General features: G+C 67.4%; 1 protein-coding gene across 1 annotated transcript; it reads left to right on the top strand.

Moving 5' to 3' along the window:
- The first annotated feature begins 805 nt into the window (after window positions 1-805).
- EFNA3 (ephrin A3) lies at window positions 806-22460 on the top strand. Its single transcript, XM_073322941.1, has 5 exons — window positions 806-1025; window positions 19405-19694; window positions 20050-20115; window positions 20348-20425; window positions 21357-22460. Exons 1-5 carry the CDS (start codon window positions 910-912, stop codon window positions 21476-21478), a joined length of 672 nt encoding a protein of 223 aa, XP_073179042.1. The 5' UTR covers window positions 806-909; the 3' UTR covers window positions 21479-22460.
- Window positions 22461-23194: the final 734 nt, after the last annotated feature.

The following is a 23194-nucleotide window of genomic DNA, read 5'->3' as shown; positions in this document are numbered from 1 at the left end:
GCAGCCTGAGCCATTGGGCAGGGAACTGGTCTGGGACTCAGGACACCTGGGTTCTAGTTCTGCCACTGCCCTGCTGGATGCCTGGGGAAATCACCTCCCACTCTGGGCCGCCCCTCAGCCGTCTGTCTGTTCGGGTAGAGGGTGAGCTCTTAGGGGCAGTGGCTGGCTCCCCTCTGCCTGCAGCAGCCAGCACGATGGAGCCTTGGAGCCGCTGCATGACAGATGATTAAGAATAAAGTGTTGCAAACGAAGCCGTTATGGAATCGGGCACAAACCTGGCCAGGAGGGAAATGTGTGAAGACAAACAAATGCCTCTCTCTCCTCTCTCCTGTCCCGCAAGGGAAAGCACCTGTGGGAGCTGCAGTGGGATGTGGGGAAAGCAGTGAAGAAGACTAGAACCCAGAGCATCCTGGTGACCTGCTGCGGCCCAGGGACCATCCCTGTTTTACAGATGGGGAAACTGAGGCAGTGGGAGGGGCCATGGTTCACCCAAGGCACAGCTCAGGCCATCAGCTGCTGCAGGCCACGGCCCAGAGCAGGGGGCTCAGAGGGACCCTGAGGTGGGGGGCCAGGAGGGTGCAGTCAGCATGCCCAGCAGCTGGCCCCACGCTGAGCCAGGCCCTCAGGCTCCGTCCCAAGGGGCGCCCCATGGGGGGGGAGAAGGCAGAACTGTGTGAAGAAGGCGCCCCGCTCTAGGGGGGAGGGGGCAGCACAGACCAGCGCGCGCGGGGGCCCCCCGCCCGTGAACGCGCCACGGGAGCGCGCAGGGAAGGGGCGGGCCCGGGAGCGCGCGGGGGGGCGGAGCTCGGCGCGGGGCTCGCGAGCTGGCGGCTCCGGCTCGGTTCCGTGCATTGGGTCGCGCTGGGCTCCGCGGAGCAGGCGGGGGTTGAGCGCCGCTGCAGGGGCAGGATGGCTGCTCGCCTGGCCGCGCTCCTGTCTCTGCTCCCGCTGCTCCTCCTCAGCCAGGGGCCGGCGGGGACCGTCTGCAACCGGCACGCCGTGCACTGGAACAGCTCCAACCCGCAGTGAGTCCCGGGGGCCGGGGCGGCTGCAGCGCGGGGCTCTGGGGGGGACCGCGCTGGAAGGGTCCTGCTCCGAGGGCGTTGCTGGGGTCCGTGCGCTGGGGGGTGGCGGCTCTTGGGGGCGCGTTATTTGGGGAGTGGCTGTTGGGCACGCCGGGGGGCTCCGGGACCCCCCCTCCGGTGGAGCTGGTAGCAGGATGGGGGGAGCCGTCGGGCTGGGGGGAAGCCTCGGGGTGCCCGGAGTCGCCCCCTGTCCCTGGCTGGCCCCTGCCCTGCCTCCCCCCCCCCCCGTTGCTCTTAATACTGCCCCCCTCCCTCCTATGAAGGGGCCGGAGCCCGGGGTGGTGGGGGCCGTGCGCGGAGAGGCAGGAGGCGGCCCCGCAGCGCCCGGGCACGGTGCGTGGCGCGCCCCCCCCCTCCCCCGAGGCTATGGGCTTGTGTCCCCCACCCGGGCCTCGACGTGAACTGTCCGGGCAGGGGGCGTGGGGGGCTGGTCTGGGGCGCCCCCCGCGGGCGGGAGGAGGGGGCCCGGCGGCGCCGGTGGGTTTAGTCGCCGCCTGTTCTCCGCGGTGCTCGGGGGCGGGGGGGGTGTTTATTGCAAACGGAAGGTGTCTGGGGAGCCGGTGCCAGAGGGCCCGGAGCATCCGCGGTGTCTGGGGAGCGCGGGGTGTCACTAAACGGCCTCGCTTCCCAGGGGTGAGCTGGGGCTGGACTCGCTGCCCCCTGGCTCTGGCCGTGCTGGGTGGACCTGTCCTGAGCCGTTCCCCTGGCTGGGATAGAGCCCAGGGCCGGGGGTCCCCTCCGCTGGGCTGTCACTGAGCCCTGCCTAGCATGGATGGCCCTGTCTGAACATGCCCCGCGAGGCTGGGCTGCGTGGATCCCACAGGTGAGTCAAAGCCACGCGCCAGCCCACGCCTGCCTGGGGGAGTCTCTGCGCCCGTGGCCGGCCGCCTGCCCCCTGTGCGCACAGACAGAAGGCGTCTCGCTCCCTGACTGTCTGGGGCGGGCGCGGGGGGCGACACCCACTGGCTGCAGGCGGCCTGGGAAGGGGCCGGGGTGCCCACTGGCCTGTTTGCCCTGCGGGCCGGGCAGGGCACTGGAGGGGTCCTGGCCTCCACAGGGCTGCTGGCGTGGCCCCCGGGTAGCGTAGGCAACACCACTAGGGCGAGACCCTGGAAGCGAGCTGTCCGCAGACACCAGCTGCTGGAATGGGGCCTGGGGGCCGCCCCCACTCTCAGCTGCTCTGGGCTGTGCTGAGGCTGGCTGCTTCCCTCTGCCCTGCACAGGTGACCTTTAGGCTCGACTCCTGGGGCCCAGCTGCCCTGTCCCCCAGACGTGGCTCCGTGGGGCGGGGTGCAGGCGGCCCGGGCGGCTGGAGAGGTCATGAAGCCAGCGCTTCAGAACAGTCAATAGGGTTTGTAAGTGAAGATCTGACGATTGTTGGTGTGTTCGGAGCTTCAGGGAGCCCAGCTGATCGATGGCCAGGAGCGAAGCAAACCCCCCCCCCCCCCGCGGTATGGTTCACGCCCTGTCGCTCGGGGCTGGTGGGCAGCTGGCAGGTTGCAACAGGGAAAGCCCGGGTCCAGCACTCCCATGGTAGAGCCAGTGGCTAGTCCAGGCCCAGTGGTGCAGGGATGGGCAGTGCAGCGGGGGCTTTGATGGAGATGTGAAATGGGCACAGGCTGGCTGGGCGTTTGGGGTGTCCCACCAGCCTGGCCAGGGAAGGGGCTGGAGGTGCACAGACCCAGCCACCTTGCTCTGCACTGGGGGGGCAGGAGGGGACACTGGCTCTTAGCGAAACGCACCCTCCGCCATCCTGGTTCCCTTTGCAGGGGGACTCGACAATGAACGGGAGAGGGATCCGGGTCCAGCCGGAACGTCTCTCTGCTGTGCCGGTTCTGGGGGTGCGCCCCCCCCCCCCGTCTGTCTGGCACTCCCCCGCTCTCTGTGTCTCTTTGTCCGAGGAGGGAGCGTTCCCTGGGTAGCGCCTTCCCTTCCCATTCAGATTGTGTCGTGAGGCGGAAGCGCAGGCCCCATAAATTGCGCGTGTGTGTGAGACGTGCAGAGCTGAGGAGCAGCACAATGGCGAAGTGGCTGGCTCACACCGGCACGGGCGCCTTTCACAGGGACCTTCCCGCTAGCCCCTCCCTTAGCCAGGCCCCTGTGAGCCAGCCCCGGGGCTAATGCCAGGGCGCCCAGCACCAGATTTCCCAGCTCTGCCCGTCTGATGTCCCTGGAAGTTCCCTTGCTGTGACAGGCTCAGCCTGGGGCATCCTCGGTGGGGCTGTGCCCGTGGGTTTCTCCCTGTCTCTCAGCTGCCTGGGCTGGAGGGATCTGGGCTGTCCACCTCGGTGATGACATGCCTGCCAGGAGAGAGAGCGCTGGTCCTTCTGCCCCTCCGAGCCCCGGGGGAGGGGGAGGAAGGAACCCCAAAGCGAGCTGGTCAGCCCCTCTCTCTCAACACCTGCACCCCATAGGACCCAGCGTGGGGCACGACAGGAGCCAGCTCCCAGGCTGGGGTGGCTGCGGCAGGCCCATCCCTGGGCGTGTTGAAGCACTGATATTTATGGCCAGGCAGTGCAGCCAGTTGGGCTTGGTTACCACTGTGCGGCAAAGCATCAGGATTAGAGAGAAATAATGGGGGGCGTTTGGCTGCCTGGGCTGCAGTGCACAAACCCTGGCACCCCCGGTGGGATCAGCTCCTTGGGGGCCTGCAAGCCCCTCCTTCCAGGGGAGCGTGCCAGCCGCAGATGGTGCCCTGCTATCCTTCCAGCCCCCTGGTCCTGGCGCACCAGGGCTGCCGCGGCTCCTGCATCCCGGGTTGCCGAGGGGGTGAGCTGTGGGGTGTGACTCCCCGAATGCAGCACTCGTCCCATCCCGAGGCTCCTGGCTTTTCAGATCACCAGCAGCTGTGTTTGTGTGTCCTTTGGGGGGGGTTTACTCCCTCTGCTCCTCCCCCTGCCCCCCAGGCTGGAGTGTCTCCCTCCACAGGGGCACGAGGGGGTTATCAGTTTCAGCATCCAATGCCCTGCCCTGCCCCCATCCTCAGCAGCATCTCAGGCCCCCGGGGCATCAGCTGCTCCCTTCGGGTCCTGACCACGCCCGCTCTCAGCGGGACCAATTGCTCATACCCCGCTGGGCGCCTGCAGCCCTCTCCTCTGCTCACCCACTGGATCCAGGTCCAGGAGTGGCCAAGCCAGAATCCAGCTGCTCTCGGCTCCTGGGCAGGGCGGGCTCTGCTCTGCCTGGTCCCTCTGCTGGGGCTGCCCACCTCAAGGGCCCACCCCTCAGAGCCCCCAAGGGAGAGGGGCTGACTCCTCACTGCACTTCCCCCCAGCCGCCTCAGAGCCTTAGCAAACAACGCTGGGGACCCCGCGACAGGGTTTGGCTTGTCTGTCCCCCACCCTCCCCGGGCAGAGGCGCAGTGCTGGGCAGGCTGTGACTGCAGGTGCAGAACGAGCCTGGAAGCTGTGGGGCCACTCCTGAGTGTGGAGGGAAGGCCTTGCGGGGGAGGGGGGATGCGCACCCCTGCCCCCCCCCCCCGGCCATCATGCCAGCCCGGTCCTCGCGGACACAGGTTCCCACCCTGTTGCCTCTGCTGGGGGTTGAACCCATCGTGGGGGGTGGAGTTGGCCCCTGGGGGCTCCTCCTTTTGCAGCGTTTCTGGGGTCCTTGGTGCAGAGCAGTGGGGAAGAGCTGCGCGTCACGCAGCGGCTGGGTCGGACCCGGCTCTGCCACGTGGGGAGCGGGGTGCGGCTGCCTGGGGGCTCTGTCTCTGGCCAAGGCAGGTGTATGCTCCCGGGGGCAGTGGTCAGGGCCAGGCAGGGGATAAACGCAGCTGAACCCTGTGAGCGGCCGGACCGTGGGGGGCTCGATCCCAGTGCAGGGAGCAGACACCCCCCCCCAGGCCCCGAGCAGGCACCAGATGGAGCTGGATGAACTGGAGAGTGTAATGGGAGCCCCTGGGGACTAAAGGCCGAGCCCCAGCCAGCCGAGGGGGGCAGCCCATGCTAGACACAAATATTGGGGTGTGGGGATTCCAGCCACTGGGGGGCTGGGCTGCGGGAGGCATCTCTCAGGACACAGGAACCCCAGTGCTGTGGGCTGGGGCTGAGCTGGGGGAGTGGGTTCCCAGGGTTTGCGATGCAGGGATGGCGGGCTCTGGCACATAAGGGTGGGTGTCTCTCTTGCTGGTGTCCTAGAGGACCCCAAAAGGCCATTGAGTGCAGCTTCCGCGCTGAGCAGGGCCACGGAAACCTGGAGCATCCCTGGCAGGGCTTTGTCTGGGGGTTGGGGGGGGTGTCCCCAGCCTCCCTGCTCCAGAGCATAATTCGCCTTCGAGCCTGATGCCTGCCCTGCATCTCCTTGGCTGCTGGTCAGCACCTCCCTGGCATGTCCTAGCTCTTCCGAGTGATAGCCCTTCCTGGATCTGCAGGCTGCCCACCCATCCCCCCCCCCCCCAGCCTGCCCCATTTTCTTGTCAAGGGCCCGGGCCATTGGGCCCATCTGTCAGCCTCGCTCCCTGCCTCAGGCGTGTGTGGGGGGTGGGGGGTGGTGCTGTCATAGGCAGAGCAATGGGGCAAAGGTGGCCATTGGGGTCGGCCTGTGGGGTTCTGGGAAGGGGACAAGCTGTGCTGCCAGGAGAAGGGGGGCACTGCCCCAGCAGGCTGGGGGGTGCCCTAGCTAGGAGTACATGGCATGCCCGGAGCCCAGAGGCTTCCCCGGGTGCGTCTGGGTCAGCCGAGTTGCTGTCTCTCTCACCTCCTGGCACCCCTGGCTCTGGCCATTGGGACACACCCCTCTCCTCCCCCGGGTGCAGCCCCTGCCTGCCCCATACTTGCTTGGGGGGTCGCTGTGGGGCTCTCCCAGCCCCGCCCCGCAGTGAGAGCACAGGCAGCCTGCGTCCAAGGCAGCTGTCCTGGAGTGGGTGCTGTGCAGGACTGGGGGTCCCTCTGCTCCAGGGTGCTCCTGAGAGCAGGGCTGGGCCAGCCCCAGAGCCAAGCTTTAGTCTCCCCTTGTCTAGGCTGCCAGACGTGGCTGCATCCGCCCCACAGACAGGGCTCGGGGGAGTCAGTGGACAGCCCGTCTGCACCCCCCCAATATTTCCATCATTTCACCCCCTTGGGGGAGGGGAACCAAGCTCACCCCAAATGGCCACTCGGGGGGGAGGCCTGGTGCAGGCAGGGACTGTCCCCATCTCCCTGTGCAGCCGGGTCCCTGGGGCTCCCCACCCCAGCCGGCTGCGTGGAGCCCCCTGACAGCAAAGCAGCCTCTCCTGCCCGTGTCTGTCTGTCTGGGCTGTTCGTACCCCTGCAGTGACCGCTCCCCCATCTGCATGGTGCCCTGGGCAGACTCCTCCCCTCCCCCATCTGCATGGTGCCCTGGGCAGATGCCCCGAGTGCTGGGAGGCAGCAGTGCATGGCGGGTGTCGATCCCGCCATCCCGAGGCCCATGTGAGAATGGGGGATGGGGATCTAGCTGCGCAGGGCCAGGGGGCAGACACATGGAGGGGGAGAGCCCAGTGACCCTGGGTATCCAAGTGTCGGGTGGCTTGAGCTGAGCAGGAGGCTGGTCGTGGAGTCCTGCCAGGCAGGGGGGGGCGGGGGAGGGCTTGGGCCTTGTGTGCAGCCCCCCAGCAGCTGTTCAAGGCAGCTTCTCTCTGGCTGGTTCTGTGCTGAAGGCAATAGGAGCGAGCGAGGGAGACCCAGAGAGAGCCCTTGAGAGCAGCAGCCTCTCTGCCCTGGGGGTGGGAGGGGGCTGTGCTCCCTGCTAGCCCCCTGGCAGCACTGTGCCCGCTGGGGGCAGGGGGGCTCCTCTACTTGGAAATGGAGCTCGTGGGTCAGACCAGTGACCCGGGAGCCAGGACTCCTGGATTCTATTCCCCAGCTTGGAGGAGGACGTGGGGTCAGGGGACTCCTGGGTCCAATGAAGGTGCAAAGCATCCTCCAGCCTGAGCCCCCAGCAGATTGGGTTGGCCAGTGGCTCCAGCCTGGAGACCGTCCCAGCGGTGGAGGACAGGCGCCGGGGAAGGGCCAGTGAGCGGATCCCTTCCCGGTGGAGGGGCACGGGCAGGCAGCCAGAGTTACCGTCACAGTGGCTGGCCATGCACCCTGCATCACAGGGACCCCTGTGGCCCTAGGGGGGAACTAGGGGTGCCAGGGGGCTGCTGCACCCCCTGGCTGGAGTGAGAGACCCTCTGCCCCTTCCTGGGCGCCGGCCTGCCCTATACTCCAACCCAGCGCCACAGATCACTGCCCTGTGTAGCACCAAGGGATGTGGGGACAGCTATGGGGGGAGCTCCTGGCTACTCCAGGGTTGGCCTTTCCAAGTGGGGAGTTGGGTGGAGGTGCTGGCTGTTGGGGGGAGCTGTCAGGAGAGGACCTGCTGGGCAGCAGAGTGTCCTGGCTGTGGGGTGGCTGTTCCCAGCCGTGGGTCCTGTGGGGCGGGGTACTAGATGTGGGGTGTGCTCCAGCAGGGGAGGGGGGGCTGTGGGGCACACTCTAGTGGGGGAAGCCTGTGGGGAGATGGCTGTGGGATGTCTGCCAGTGGGGGGGGCTGTAGGGAGTGCTCCAGCAGGGGGAGTGGGGGGGCTGTGGGGCGTGCTCCAGTCGGGGGGAGCTGTGGGGCGTGCTCCAGTCGGGGGGGGGGCTGTGGGGAAAACTCCAGTGGGATGCTGTGAGGTGCTGGCTGTGGGGCATGCTCCAGTGCGGCAGGGGAGGACTCTAGTGGTGTGGGGGCTGGCTGTGGGGCACGTTCTAGCAGGGGGGCACTGGCTGTGGGGTACGCTCCGGCGGGGAGGGGGGCTGTGGGGTGCTGCTGTGCAGCCCCAGGCAGGGGCGGGTGGTGATTTCCACGTTACAGCCTGTAATTACCTTGCCTGGCCTGGCCGCGCGGCCCATCCCTGGGATCCCACGCACGGTGGGTGTGGCTCGGTCCTTGACTCAGGGCAGCTCCGGCATGGAGCCAGGCTCCTTTCCCTTCCCGGGCTCCCACAGCTTGGAGAGGACCGAACGGCGCTTGGCGTAGTGGGCAGCTCTGAGCAGCCTTATGCTGGCATCCCTGTGGGGCACAGATCCCTTCCTGAGGCAGCCTGAGTGCTCCCTCCCGTGGCCGGATCCAGGGGCCGTGGGGCCCTGGCTGCTCTGGTGCTGCCTGGCCTGACAGGTGGGAGTGGGGGTGTGCTGGGTGCCAGGCTCTGGGAGGAGCTGGTGCCCCTGGGGTTAAGGGTGTTCACCGAAAGTGCCCAGTGAGTCACGGCATGTTTGCAGGGCTTGGTGGGGGGAGAAGGTTGCTGCTGCATGGCAGGGGGTGGGGTCCGAGACCAGGGCAGGCTGCAGGCTGATGACCCCTGGGGTTGGGGGCATCTTATGCTTGGGACTGGTGGGGAGGGGCTGGTGTCACACCTGGGAGGGACGTCCTTGCCTCGTTTGGCGGGGTGCAGTGGGCGTGGGGCAAGCCGTGAGGGGGCACATGGTGCCAGGATGCTGTGGGCATGGGGTGGGTTGCGAGGGGGCGCACTGTGCCAGGATGCCATGGGCAGGTTGCAAGGGCGCCTGTGCCAGAGTGCCATGGGTGTGGGGTGGGTTGCAAGGGGGCAAGTCGTGCCAGGGTGCCATAGGCATGGGGCTGCTTGGGAGAGGGTGCACAGTGCCAGGGTGCCATGGGCGTGGGGCGGGTTGTGAAGGGGCACGTGGTGCCGGGGTGCCATGGGCCTGGGGCGGGTTGTGAAGGGGCACGTGGTGCCGGGGTGCCATGGGCCTGGGGCGGGTTGTGAAGGGGCACGCGGTGCCAGGGTGCCATGGGCGTGGGGCGGGTTGTGTAGGGGCACGCGGTGCCAGGTGCCATGGGCCTGGGGCGGGTTGTGAAGGGGCACGCGGTGCCAGGTGCCATGGGCCTGGGGCGGGCTGTGAAGGGGCACGCGGTGCCAGGTGCCATGGGCCTGGGGCGGGTTGTGAAGGGGCACGCGGTGCCGGGGTGCCATGGGCGTGGGGCGGGTTGTGTAGGGGCACGCGGTGCCGGGGTGCCATGGGCGTGGGGCGGGCTGTGGAGGGGGCACGCGGTGCCGGGGTGCCATGGGCGTGGGGCGGGCTGTGTAGGGGCACGCGGTGCCAGGGTGCCATGGGCCTGGGGCGGGTTGTGAAGGGGCACGCGGTGCCGGGGTGCCATGGGCCTGGGGCGGGTTGTGAAGGGGCACGCGGTGCCAGGGTGCCATGGGCCTGGGGCGGGTTGTGAAGGGGCACGCGGTGCCGGGGTGCCATGGGCCTGGGGCGGGTTGTGAAGGGGCACGCGGTGCCAGGGTGCCATGGGCGTGGGGCGGGTTGTGAAGGGGCACGCGGTGCCGGGGTGCCATGGGCGTGGGGCGGGTTGTGTAGGGGCACGCGGTGCCGGGGTGCCATGGGCGTGGGGCGGGTTGTGGAGGGGGCACGCGGTGCCGGGGTGCCATGGGCGTGGGGCGGGTTGTGGAGGGGGCACGCGGTGCCAGGTGCCATGGGCCTGGGGTGTGTTGTGAAGGGGCACGCGGTGCCAGGTGCCATGGGTGTGGGGCGGGTTGTGGAGGGGGCACGCGGTGCCAGGGTGCCATGGGCGTGGGGCGGGTTGTGTAGGGGCACGCGGTGCCAGGGTGCCATGGGCGTGGGGCGGGTTGTGGAGGGGGCACGCGGTGCCAGGGTGCTATGGGCGTGGGGCGGGTTGTGAAGGGGCACGCGGTGCCAGGGTGCCATGGGCGTGGGGCGGGTTGTGAAGGGGCACGCGGTGCCAGGGTGCCATGGGCGTGGGGCGGGTTGTGTAGGGGCACGCGGTGCCGGGGTGCCATGGGCGTGGGGCGGGTTGTGGAGGGGCACGCGGTGCCAGGTGCCATGGGCGTGGGGCGGGTTGTGAAGGGGCACGCGGTGCCAGGGTGCCATGGGCGTGGGGCGGGTTGTGGAGGGGCACGCGGTGCCAGGTGCCATGGGCGGGTTGTGGAGGGGCACGCGGTGCCAGGGTGCCATGGGCGTGGGGCGGGTTGTGGAGGGGCACGCGGTGCCGGGGTGCCATGGGCGTGGGGCGGGTTGTGTAGGGGCACGCGGTGCCAGGGTGCTATGGGCGTGGGGCGGGCTGTGAAGGGGGCACGCGGTGCCGGGGTGCCATGGGCGGGTTGTGGAGGGGCACGCGGTGCCAGGTGCCATGGGCGTGGGGCGGGTTGTGGAGGGGCACGCGGTGCCAGGTGCCATGGGCGTGGGGCGGGTTGTGGAGGGGCACGCGGTGCCAGGGTGCCATGGGCGGGTTGTGGAGGGGCACGCGGTGCCAGGGTGCCATGGGCGGGTTGTGGAGGGGCACGCGGTGCCAGGTGCCATGGGCGGGTTGTGGAGGGGCACGCGGTGCCAGGTGCCATGGGCGTGGGGCGGGTTGTGGAGGGGCACGCGGTGCCAGGGTGCCATGGGCGGGTTGTGGAGGGGCACGCGGTGCCAGGGTGCCATGGGCGGGTTGTGGAGGGGCACGCGGTGCCAGGTGCCATGGGCGTGGGGCGGGTTGTGGAGGGGCACGCGGTGCCAGGGTGCCATGGGCGTGGGGCGGGTTGTGGAGGGGCACGCGGTGCCAGGGTGCCATGGGCGGGTTGTGGAGGGGGCACGCGGTGCCAGGGTGCCATGGGCGGGTTGTGGAGGGGCACGCGGTGCCAGGTGCCATGGGCGTGGGGCGGGTTGTGAAGGGGCACGCGGTGCCGGGGTGCCATGGGTGTGGGGCGGGTTGTGGAGGGGGCACGCGGTGCCAGGGTGCCATGGGCGGGTTGTGGAGGGGGCACGCGGTGCCAGGTGCCATGGGCCTGGGGTGTGTTGTGAAGGGGCACGCGGTGCCAGGTGCCATGGGCGTGGGGCGGGTTGTGGAGGGGCACGCGGTGCCAGGTGCCATGGGCGTGGGGCGGGTTGTGGAGGGGGCACGCGGTGCCAGGGTGCCATGGGCGGGTTGTGGAGGGGGCACGCGGTGCCAGGGTGCCATGGGCGGGTTGTGGAGGGGCACGCGGTGCCAGGTGCCATGGGCGTGGGGCGGGTTGTGAAGGGGCACGCGGTGCCGGGGTGCCATGGGTGTGGGGCGGGTTGTGGAGGGGGCACGCGGTGCCAGGGTGCCATGGGCGGGTTGTGGAGGGGCACGCGGTGCCAGGGTGGATCCGCTTGCTCCTGTCCAGGCCAGTAATTGAGTCGCTGCCTGTGGATTGATCGTTTAATTAAAACCCAATTAAAAAGCTCATTGATCTTGTTAGCGAAGCCGGGAAGGTTTGGGCTTTACCAGAGATTAAAAGGATTGTAGGGCCATGGGGGAGGAGGTGCGGGGAGCTGGGGGAACCGGTGGGCTCTGGGGAGCTGGGTGGGCGGGCGGCGCTGCTCTCTTCACACCCAGCCTTGACCCCCCACCCCCAGCACCTCGGCCAAGTGTCGGGGAAGCCTGGGATGTGGCGGCCGGGGGCCCCGGGGGGGCCTCGCCGTTCATGGTGTGCATGCGCGGGGCGTGTGACTTGCAGATGGGCCAGGAGCGTGTCCGTGCGCTCGCGGGGGGCTCTGCATGTGCACGGCTCTGCGGTGACAACGCGTGTTGCACGCACAGCGTGTCTGGAGCACCGTGCGCGTGTGGGGCTCTGCCTGCCCCGGGTGTGTGGGCAGAGGGCTGTCTGGGGGGGCTGCTCCCACGGCCAGGGCGGGGCGGGCTGCTGGCGACGGTCTGGGCGGCACTCCCCGGTGCGGGGTGTCTCTCCGGCTGTCTGGCCGCTGCCGGCTTCACCTGGCCCTGTCGGTCGCTGCGGCTTTGCCTCTGGCTGCCGCAGGACACGGCTGAAAGGGGCACGGAAATCAGTGGCACGTCTTTGTTCACCAGCCAATCGATGAGCCCTGGCTGCAGCGGCAGGGCCCGGCTCCCAGGGCCGGACAAAGGGGCCGCCTGGCTGGGGAGGAGCCGCCCGGTGTCTCCAAGGGGCCTGAGCTGGGCCCTGTGAGAGGGGGGCGCCCGGGGTCTCCTGTGCCACCCAGGCCCCCTCCTAGCTGTGCTGCTGCTCCTTGGCTTCAGTGAGTAGCCGCCACCGGGATGAGACACCAGGGCCAGCGGGGTGCGTGGGGCTGGCCCGGTGCCCGGGCTGGTCCCGCTGGGGTGGCCTGGCTGCGGGGAGCCCTGCGCTGCCCGCGTTGATTGCGGCGGATGGGAGCGGAGCAGCCGCCAGGCTGCGGCTTGCTGGGTAGCCAGTGTCCTGTCAGGGCCGGGCCGGGAAGGGTCCACCAGGGGAATCCACCTGCCCGGCTCCGACGGTGACGGAGGGCTCCGCTGCCTCGCAAAGCTCTGGTCTAGAAACGCAGCCGTGCAGAAGGGATGCAGCCCATTCCGCTCCTGCGCTTAACCCTGTGGGAGCCACGCTCTGGGAGCTGGCAGAGCCCGCGCTGCCTGCAGCTCGGCCAAGGTCGATCATGGCCTGGGGGGCAGGCCCTGGAATGGCAGCCGTGGTTCGTGCAGTGTCTGGGGCTGCCCGCCCCGAGGGTGGGGGTCCTGTGTGGGAAGGGGCTGGGGCACCTTAATCCCGTAAATTCCACACCAGGCCAGGAGCCGGAGCAGGATGGGGCTGAAAGTGGAGCCTGTGGAAGCTGCCTTCTCGGATTGGGGCACCCTAGGCCCTTGGCTGCCAGGGCTGGGCCAGGCTCTTGCTGAGTGTGTCTGTCTGTCCCATGCGCTCCCCAGTCGTGCTGTGGGTGCAAAGTCTGAGAGCAAGTAGGGGAGAGCTCGCCGCTGCTGGGGCAGCTCACAGAGCCTGCTCGTCCCAGATTCCCGACCAGCTGGTTCTGCTTCTGGCCACTCGCCTGCTGGGGCTCAGGGCGCGGGGAGATGGACCAGTGCGGGAGGGGGGCGAGTCCCCTGGTGGGACCTGTGGTTCCAGGGACGTAGGGCTGTGGAGTCGGAGCCCAGCTGGGGCTGCTGCGTTCGTGGGGGCAGACGGTGGCTGGGGCAGCAGCAGCTTCTCAGCGTCTGTGCAACGTGCCCGGGATGCGTCACCGAATGTGGTCCCAGGCCGGGTGCTGGCGGGGAGCGTGACGTGCCCCCTAGTCCGTGCCCCCAGCAGGAACAGCAGCCTTAGTGTGAGCCACTCAGCGCCAAAAGACTGACCCAGAACGTGGGGCAGGGGAGATCCGGGCTAGCCGAGCCCTTCCCAGCAGAGGGCGCTGTGGGGAACGGGGTGGGGTGCGTGGCTGCAGGGGGCGATCCCAGCCCTACCCAGCAGGGGGTGCTGTGGGGAACGGGGGGGGGGCGTGCTGGCTGCAGGGGGCGATCCCAGCCACTCCCAGCAGGGGGTGCTGTGGGGAACGGGGGGGGGGGGCGTGCTGGCTGCAGGGGGCGATCCCAGCCACTCCCAGCAGGGGGTGCTGTGGGGAACGGGGGGGGGCGTGCTGGCTGCAGGGGGCGATCCCAGCCACTCCCAGCAGGGGGTGCTGTGGGGAACGGGGGGAGATCCCACTGCCTCCATTGTGTGCAGGAGCTCTCACCCTTGCTGCCCCATTGAACCCCAGCGGACACTCCCCAGCCCGGTGAGGGGCTTGGCCACGGGGAGGACCACGCCGTGCCGGGGCGCTTGGAAGCTCCCCAGCCTCGCGCCGGTGCACCATAGCGGTGTTGTCAGCACGGAGCCAGTGGGACGCCCGCCCCCCCACGCCTGGCAGCCCGTCTCTCCAGCAGCCTCAGCACCCGGGAAATGCCCCCTCCCCCTCCAGGGGCTAGCGGAGGGGCTCCTTAACGAGGCTGTTTATCAGGAGCTGGCTCTAATGGGCCCCTGTGGGAGAGGCTGGGCTGGTGTGGTGCCATCCCCCCGGGGCAGCCCAAGATGAAGGCGGCTGTTCCTGCTCACAGTGGCTCCGTCCTGGGCTGTGGGGCCCTGGGGGCTTGTTCCACGGCGGGGCCCAGGCAGGGGCCCTGGGCCCTGGGGGCCGCCAGCCAAGACGTGCAGTGAACCCTGTGGGGAGCGGGGCTCCGTGAGCCAGGTGGTGTCAGCCCAGGGGGCTGATCCAGCAGGACCCCCGGCCGGTCAGTTGGGCTCCCGCCTGCTGCCCCGGGTCCCACGCGGAGTTAATGACACGATTTGCTCCGGGCTCGGGGCTGTTTCTTTAATAAGGAGCCTTTTTCTCTCCTTTCACACCACATCAAAGGCAGCACTTGAAAGGTCTCTGGCTCCACGCTGGGGCGTCACCTCGCTGGCTGGCTGGCGCTGGGGGAGGAATTACCCGTCCGCCTGGCTTCGGGCCCTCGCTCAGTGGGACTGGCAGGGTTGTACAGGCAGTGTGCGGGCGGGGCTGTGGGGTCTTTGCACCGTGTGGCGTTCACAGGGCCAGGCCCTGCTACCCAGCCACCCCCTGGTCCCTATTGCTTCGCTAGGGACTGCCCCGCTGCTGGGCCAGATGGGGTCGCACCGGGTAAGCCGAAGCCCCCCTGGTCCCCCCCGCCCGATAACTGCTGCCTGCCGCAGTGCCCCCTGCTGGCCACCTTCCCTGGAATGAGCCGCTTCTGCTGGGGACGGGGGGATCTGCCTGAGCCCCGGAGGGGAGCCCCCAGGGTAACCAGGCACTGCCATGGGAGCTAGGGGAGATGGGTGATCGATGACGGGGGGGGGGCGTTGCTTGGGAAGTTGGAGGGGGGTACAGCTGGGTCACTGTGTCTCCCCAGAGCTCCGGTGTGTCTGGGGCAGGGCACCCATCCAGCGATGTTGGCATGAGTCTGGCCTCCACAGGCCATGGCTTGCTACTGAACACACAGGATTCCTGGCTTCTCCTAATGCCTCCTGTGCTGGGGGGGTGTTCACCATCTGCCCCCTTATATCTGTAGTGGCTTGGGGCCCGCATGAGATCTGGGATGGGGGAGGGGATCCAGCCTGGTGCCTGTCTCGGGGTGTCAGGCCCCAGCTCTGGGCTGTGCAGCCCATGGGGCGTGGCTCCCAGCTAGGCCACTCCATAGCAGTCAGCATCCAGCATGCTGGGTTTCGGGGAGCAGAGATGGGCAGGGATTGCAGGGGATGGAGCCATCAGTTTGGCACTTGGCATTGCTGCTCAGAGAGACTTTCTTCCCCACTCCCTTCACGGGCTCAGGGAGATGAGATAACGGCCATCCTGGGTCCAGCTAACTCCGGGTTCTGTCTCTGACAGCGGCCGGTGCCAGATGGTTCCCAGGAGTGAACAGAACAGGGCATTATCCAGTGATCCATCCCTTATCGTCCAGTCCCAGCCTCTGGCAGTCCCAAGTTGAGGGACTCCCAGAGCATGGGGGTGCGTCCCTGACTGTCTTGGCTAACAGCCATTCATTGTCCTCCAGGAACTTGTCCAGTCTTTTCTGAACCGAGTTGTACTTTAAGGCCTACACAACATCCCCTGGCAATGAGTTCCGCAGGTGCGTTGTGTGAAGTACTTCCTTGTGTGTTTTAAACCTGCTGCCTGTTAATTTCATTGGATGACCCCTGGTTCTCATGTTAGGTGAAGGGGTAATTAACACTTCCCTCTTCGCTTTCCCCACACCAGTCGTGATTTACAGCCCTCTGTCATATCCCCCTTAGTCGGCTCTTTTCCAAGATGAACCAATCCCAGATTTAATCTCTGCTCATACGGAAGCTGTTCCATCCCCCTGATGGTTTTTTGTGGCCCTTCTCTGCACCTTTTCCCATTCTAATGCATTGTTCTGTGATGGGATGTGCCTTCAGGGCATGGAGAAGGGCTCCAGGTGGGCTTGGCCCGGGTGTTCCTGGGAGGGGATGAGCTGGCGGTTCGAGGTGGGGACCTGCCTTGATGTCCATTGCAAAGCGCCAGACCCTGGCACTGTGATACAGTGATCGCCCTGGGGATCAAGGGGGTGAGGGCAGTTCTGCCAGGGCCAGAGGCAGCTGGTCTGTTGGGGGGGGGCAGAGAGGAAGGAGCATGAGGGGTGTTTGGGAGCCACTGCCCCGTGCCAGCTGGGCATGGGGTATGGAGGTTCAGCCCCTTTTGTTTGAGCTGCTAGGGGCCTGTGTGCATGTCCCTGTCGATGGCCAAGCTGCGTGGAGGGTTCTCCCCATCTCTCAGTGGGGCACGGGGACCTGGGCAGGGGCTGGCAGAAGCATGGAACCCCTGGGTGCTGCTGGGCTCAGTGCCCTGCCTGCAGCCAGCCTGCGCCTCCAGATGGCAGGCCTTGGCCGCGGGAGGAGAGTGAAGTGAGAGGGGCTGGAAGCATGTGCAGCGGGGCTGGCCGTCCAGGCTGAGCAAAGCCCTGCACCCCCGTCTCCATGGCAGGGCAGAGCGGAGCTGGGGAATGGGGAGCCCTGGCCCTGCACGGCTCCGCGTGGGGTAGGCGGTGGATGCACCGTGGCTCCTGGGACGAAGTGGGAGGGCGGAGGGGGAGGCTTGCAGGGACCCGGGGGCCGTTTGCAGCAGCCAGATTGACAGCTCCGGTGTCCCACTCCTCTCTGCTCCGTGCGCCCGGGGAGCAGCAGGAGCAGGGAATGGAGGGGTGGGGACACAATGGGTGAACCAAGGGTAGGGCTCTGACCATACGCTGGGCACGCCACCTGGCAACACCTCCAGGAACAGCCAGCCTGGCCCCCTGCTTGCATGTGCAGAGCAGGGACACACGGCTAGACGCTGGCCGGCTGGACACACCCTGCTTTGTGCCCAGTGCTGCCTAGAATATTCCCGTTCCTTTCCAGCCATCTCGCTAGCAGGGCGACAGAGACAGAGTGGGAGGCGCTGCGATAAGAGCCAGGGCTAGAGCGATCCCACGCCGGGGTGGTGAAGAACCCAGGAGCTGCCCTGAGCTAGACACCGGCTTGGGCCGATGGTCAGAGTCCCTGTGAGCTGCGGGGGGCCCGGTGCTGGGTGGGATGAGACGTAATTCTGGCGGTACCGGGGGGCATAGCCTGGGCAGGACGCGAAGGAGCTGCTTGGAATGGGGAGAGCGTGGGGGTTGTGCCAGCATCTCCTCGCCTGGCCAGGAAGCCTCACCAGCAATCCAAGCCCTGGAGCAGGGCCCTGCTCCGTGGGGCAGCATTGAGGATGGGGGCATCTGTGCCCCCCAGGATCTGGGCTTTGTGGACTCGGTCCCCTCTATCCTTGCCCCATTTCTGGCAGCCCCTACTCTCAGCTGGGCCGGGTGGTGCCCGGCCATGCGCCAGCCTGCAGGAGCAGATTGCCGTGTACTGGGGGTCAGTGCCTGTCAGAGAGATGCGGAGCCGTGACGGGTGGATTTGAAATTCCATTGCACGGCCTGGCTCTGTTTGGGACTTGGATGCAGCCGGGACAGAGCGCGGGATGGGAGTGAGCGGGTGGGGGGCAGGGGGAGGCAAGCAGCAAATGCTCCAGTGTCCCCAGATGGGCCCCAGGGCAGTCAGGGCCGTGGTGTAAATGAACCGGCCCTCGGCCCCATTGGCCGTGCTCCCAGGCTCCTGCCGGGACTCAGCCAGCATGCGCTGCAGGACTGCGGGGTTCCAGCCGTCTGGCCCCCGCTCAGCCCAGAGCAGGGAGCGGGATCGTGGCCTGAGCCCAGTGCCATGGCTCCCGTCGGTGTGCGGAGCCGGCACCTCGCATCGCCTGTGGCGGGTCAGCGGGTTGGCTGGGAGGATTATCACCGGCCGGGGTTTCAGTCAGGCCTGGATTAGGAGTGCCGGAGTCTCTCCTGAGTGGATCTGAGGGGATTGCCGCTGTAATCGATGTAAATGAGGCTCCCGCAGGGCCACCCTTTACGGGATTAACACAGTAACAGGATTAGCTGGAACAGGGTGAAAAATCCTTTCTCTGAGCCGTGGCGTGTGGCAGGGCCCGGGAAACACCCCCCCCCCCGCACCGTGCTGCACTCCAGAGTGGGGGCTGGCAGCCGGGGGCCACCCTCCACGCCTCACCAGCTCTTGGGAGTGGAGGTGCTGGGGGAGGGCAGGAGAGGTCTGGGGTGTAGCCCGGTGGGCTAACGTCCCTTTATGTTCCCTGCTTTGCATTCTGTTCGGGCTTGGTTTGGTTCTGTTCAGTAGTGATGCAAGGCACCTCCAGGCCTGGCTCCTGGCCGCATCAGTTAGCCCCAGGCACGAGGCCTGTACGGCCCAACAGACACCCCAAGTAGTGGGGAGCTGGGAACAGAGGGTGTCATTCCTCCGTCATCCATAGACTGGGCTCCAGGGTAAATGGAGGGGGCAGCCCCAGGCAGGGGCAGGGGTGGGGGCAGCGGTGCCTGCTGGGGGACACTGAGCTGGGGCTGGATGGGCCAGGGGCTTTGGGGGGCTTTGATACCCCTGCCCATGACTAGGTGGGCAGATGCTGCCTGGGGGTGTCCCCTGGGCACAGACAGAACCTCCTCCCCAGAGAGCCCAGCTCCATTCCCATCCCTCGGCACCTGCTGCAGGGGGCTGAGGACCCTCCAGCCTGGGCGGGGGCTGGGAGACGGGGGGCTGGATGGAGCCTGCACTGTGGGGTCTGTGCAAAGGACTGGGGGGCCTGGGAGGTCATGGCATTGGGGGAGGGGATCACTTCTGGCACCGGTGCCCAGCGTCCCTCCCTCACGTGGTGCTGGGCCGCGTTAATCTCTCTTCCGGGGCAGCCTGCAGCGAGACCCCGGTAGCCGGGGCACCACGGAGGCAGCCCCTGTCGGTCTGGTGGGGGCGGGAGGGGGGCTGTGTGTGGATTTGCCTGGGGGAGTGGCCTGGTAGCTGCTTTAGTGTGGGGGGAGCCTCACCGAGACCTTGGTCTTCTGCTGTCAGAGCCGATGCAGGGGGGCAGGGAGGGATTGTACAAACTCAACCCCCGCCAGTCTCTGGCTGCCGGTGCCCCTCGATTCCGACCCCGGCTCCCCTCGACAGCTCTGCCGGTGCCCCTCAATCCCAGCCCGCAGCCCCTCTCCTGAGTCCCCGCTCAGACGGCTCATGGTAGTTTTGAGGCTGATTGTGATTCAGTGTCTGGAGGGGCAGGCAGGGGCCCGAGCCGCTGCCCCCCCTTTGCTTGGGGGGGGCTGGGGGGGCGTTTCTCAGCTCCATGAATGTGAGGATCGGTGCTGCCTCCCGTGGCAGCTGGGAAAATGGCCCCCATGCAGGCCCCCCCCTTCTCCACCCTGCCCTGTGGCCAGGCCCGGACACGGGAAGGGCGAAGCCCTGGCCTGGGAGAAACCCCTGGGGCCTTGTGCAAAGCCAGGGGTCTGGGCAGCTGCAGTTCCCAGCTGGGTCACTGCCCCCCGTCTGAGGTCTGTCTGGGCGGAGGTGGTTTGTACAGACTGCGGGCGGGGGGCACAGGGATGTGGCTGAGGGTCCCTTCCCTGCAGGTGTGGGGCAGGGCCCAGGGCGGCGCACCTGGAAGCGAGGCCAGGGGCCCTGGGGGGGGGGCAGTATGGCAGGGTGGGGGTCCTGAGGGGTCCTGCCCGCCCCCTGACGCTGACGCTCTCCCCCCAGCCTGCACCGGGAGGGCTACACGGTGCAGGTGAACGTCAACGACTACCTGGACATCTACTGCCCGCACTACAATGGCTCGGTGCCCGTGCGCAGGACGGAGCAGTACGTGCTCTACATGGTGAACGCGGAGGGCTACCACGCCTGCAACACCAGCCGGGGCTTCAAGCGCTGGGAGTGCAACCGCCCCCACGCGCCCCACAGCCCCATCAAGTTCTCCGAGAAGTTCCAGCGCTACAGTGCCTTCTCGCTGGGCTACGAGTTCCACGCCGGCCAGGAGTACTACTACGTCTGTACGTGGGGCCGGGCTCGGGCGGGGGGCCGGGGCCGGGGCCGGCCCTGCAGCCCACAGGGCAGGGGGGTCCCCTGGGCAGCCGCAAGCCCAGAGCTGCCTCTGCAAAGCAACGGGGTCTGCATGTTATTCAGCGCTCCCTCCCCAGCCTCAGCCTGCAGCCCCAGGGCACCGGGGGGGCGGCCCCTGAGGGTGGGAGCGAATCCACAGCTGCGGTGTGGCCCCGTGGCACCCCGGCAGCCTCCCTAAAGCCCTGCCAGGCTCCCCCTGGGGGCAGCAGCCCCCTGCCCTGGCTGGGGGGGGGCCCTCGGGGTGGGGGAGCAGGTGTGATCTCAGGGCTCCTCGTTCTCTTGCAGCAACCCCGACGCACAATCACCGCCGGGCCTGTCTGAAGATGAAGGTGTTTGTGTGCTGTGCCTCCAGTGAGTACAGCCTTGCACGTGCGTGTGCGAATGCCCAGGGGGGTGGGGGCGGGTGAAGGGGCAGCGTGTCCGTGCCCAGCAGGGGCTCTTGGGAGGGGGTTTCGGGAGTGGGGGCGGCCCCAGGGGCAGCGGCTCCCCTGGCTCGTTAGTGTAGGGGCTGGGGGTGGGCCCCTGAAAGCTCCCGGGGTGTCCCCCTGGGCTGTGACCCATCTCCTCTCTCTCCTGCCTGCAGCCTCGCACTCCGGGGAGAAGTTGGTGCCCACCCTCCCGCAGTTCACCATGGGGCCCGAGGTGAAGATTGAGGACTTGGGTGAGTGCAGGGCACCAGCGCAGCGGGACAGCACAGGGCATTGCCCCCCAGAGCCAGCACCCCCGGGCCACCTAGGGGGTGAGGCCAGGACTGGAGTAGTCAGGAGCTCCCCCAGCCATGGCTCACACCCTGTCTCCCATACAGCGTTACACACACACACACACACACAGATCCAGTGCTCACACCCGTCCCCAGTGCAGCGTCTCACACACACACACACACACACACCCACGCAGCCAGTGCTCACACCCTGTCCCCGGTGCAGCGTTACACACACACCCACGCAGCCAGTGCTCACACCCTGTCCCCGGTACAGCGTTACACACACACACACACTTACACACACACACACAGCCAGTGCTCACACCCTGTCCCCGGTGCAGCGTTACACACACACACACACACACACACACAGCCAGTGCTCACACCCTGTCCCCGGTACAGCGTTACACACACACACACACTTACACACACACACGCAGCCGGTGCTCACACCCTGTCCCTGGTGCAGCGTTACACACACACACACACACACACACACACACAGCCAGTGCTCACACCCTGTCCCCGGTGCAGCGTTACACACACACACACACACACACACACACACAGCCAGTGCTCACACCCTGTCCCCGGTACAGCGTTACACACACACACACACTTACACACACACACACACCCAGTGCTCACACCCTGTCCCTGGTGCAGCGTTACGCGCACACACACACACACACACACACACACACACACACACACACACACACACACACACCCTGAACTCCCTTGTAGGGTCCCAGGCCCGGTGGGAACTCGTCCACGCTGCGCGGAGCTCGGCTCTGCATCCTGCCAGCTGCGGGGGGTGGGGGGGGGTTGACTGCCCCATCCTGTGTGGCCCCTGCCACCCCCCCTCACTCTCTCTCTCTTTTCACAGATAACTTTAACCCTGAGAACCCCAAGCTGGAGAAGAGCATCAGCGGCACCAGCCCCAAGCGGGAACACCTGCCGCTGGCCGTGGCCGCTGCGTTTTTCCTCATGTCGCTCTTGGCCTCCTAGCCTGGTGTCGGCCGGCCTGGGGGCCTGGGCGCGGCTCCGCACAGCAGCTGCCCTGGCCCCTGGCGCTGGGACTCTGGCAGCGGCCGTTTGGAAAAGACAGAAGGGGGCAAGTCGGGGGGGAAGCGGGCCCCGCACCGCCTGGGCACGGAACCGTGGGCCCTGCTGCAGCCAGAGAGCCACGAGAGCCCCCCACCATGCGGGGATGCAGCAGCAGACACCAGCCTGGGTGCCGGAGGGATGTAGCCTGGCCTGGGAGCTGCTGCGTGAGGACAAGGAGGGAGCCTGCCCTGCCTCCTGAGCACGGGATCTGCCCCCGGACTCTAGCGACTGGCTCCTGTGGAGACTCAACTCGGCCCTTCCGGGAGTCGGGCACCCTGCATGGCACTGTCCTCCAGCACCGAGCCTCCGTGACACAGCCCCCACCGCGTGCACCGTGCCCTGGCTGCCTCCTGCCCCAATGGCAAATGCACGGGGCGTCTGTGCCCACAGCCCTGTTGAGCCGTCCCATCGCCTGGTAGCTCCACGCGGCTGGGCCGGGGGCTCTATGGTGCCAGCAGGCCCCGGACGTGGTTCAGGAGCGCCCATGCTACGGGCTCCCTCCAGACGCTGGGCCTGGTCTACGTAGCCAGCCATGGGCAATGGACGAGCAGCGCTGGCCCCAGGGCGTGGGCTGTGGGGGTCAGGGCTCCCCAGGCCTGGGGGTGTACATACCTATATAGAGATATATACATCCTGTACAGAGAGCGGCTATCAAGAGAGATCTGTCTATAAGGCCCGTAGGCAGCAGCGCGGGCCCTGGACCGGCCTGTACATAGTCAGAAAGTGTTGGATTCTCCTTGTCTTCTGTGAAGACCCAACCTATGCAAACGCACAGACACTTTTTGGGGCACAAAAAAGCAACTTGCCCTTTTTTCAAGTGCTTTGGCTGGTGATTTTCATATTCTGCTCTTAGTCTATAAAAAATAAAAGGATAAAAAACCCATCCCTGGGCTGCTTGGATTGGGGCCGCAGGGTCAGGCGCCCTTGGGCGCAGCTGGCAAGGGCCTTTGTCAAGCACTGCCAACTTCCTAGACCCAAGGCATGCCCACCCCCCTGGCTGGGCCCTCTCACCTCTACAGCTCCCCTGGCACACTTGTGTGTGACAGCCCTGGGCACGTGCCCTCCTAGTGCCTCTGCCAGGCCCTCCCAGCTTGCTTGGGGCTCAGAGCTGGGTCTGACCCCTGGCACTCCAGGGTCTGGATGCCCTGAAGTCTGAATGGGTCCAGGAGGTGCTATTGCCCCCCAGCCCTCTGGGGGCTCTTGCTGGCTGCATTCCCTGGGCCCTGCCAGGGGGAGCAGGTTCAGTCCAGGGGAGGGCTCTCCCTGTGCAAACAGCAGCTCAAAGGGCTGCCCACCTGCTTTGTCTGTGCACAAAGGGGCCATTCATGCCCCTGCACTCTGTGCTGGGCGCCTGGGGCTGGCTGGCAGCGGGAGGTGACTCCACCGCCCCGGTACCTGCTCTGCTCCTTGCTGTGCGGGGGGCGGGGGGCGCGTGCCTACTCCAGCTGCCTGACCCCCTTGGCTCCTCCCCAGTGCAGGGGCTGGGGGTGTCTCCAGGCCTGGGGAAGGCAGGAGTGGGGGCTGCCCTGGGCTCCTGTGGGCGGGGGCTGGGCTGGCTTGGGGCAGAGTGGGCTTGGGGCAGGGCACTCATACCAAGCGCCCAGGGTCTCCTGTCAC

The sequence above is a fragment of the Lepidochelys kempii genome, chromosome 24 (assembly GCF_965140265.1).
Source record: "Lepidochelys kempii isolate rLepKem1 chromosome 24, rLepKem1.hap2, whole genome shotgun sequence".
Classification (NCBI taxonomy): domain Eukaryota; kingdom Metazoa; phylum Chordata; order Testudines; family Cheloniidae; genus Lepidochelys; species Lepidochelys kempii.
The sequence above is the reverse complement of the archived record's forward strand: the minus strand, read 5'-3'. Positions and strand labels throughout refer to the sequence as shown.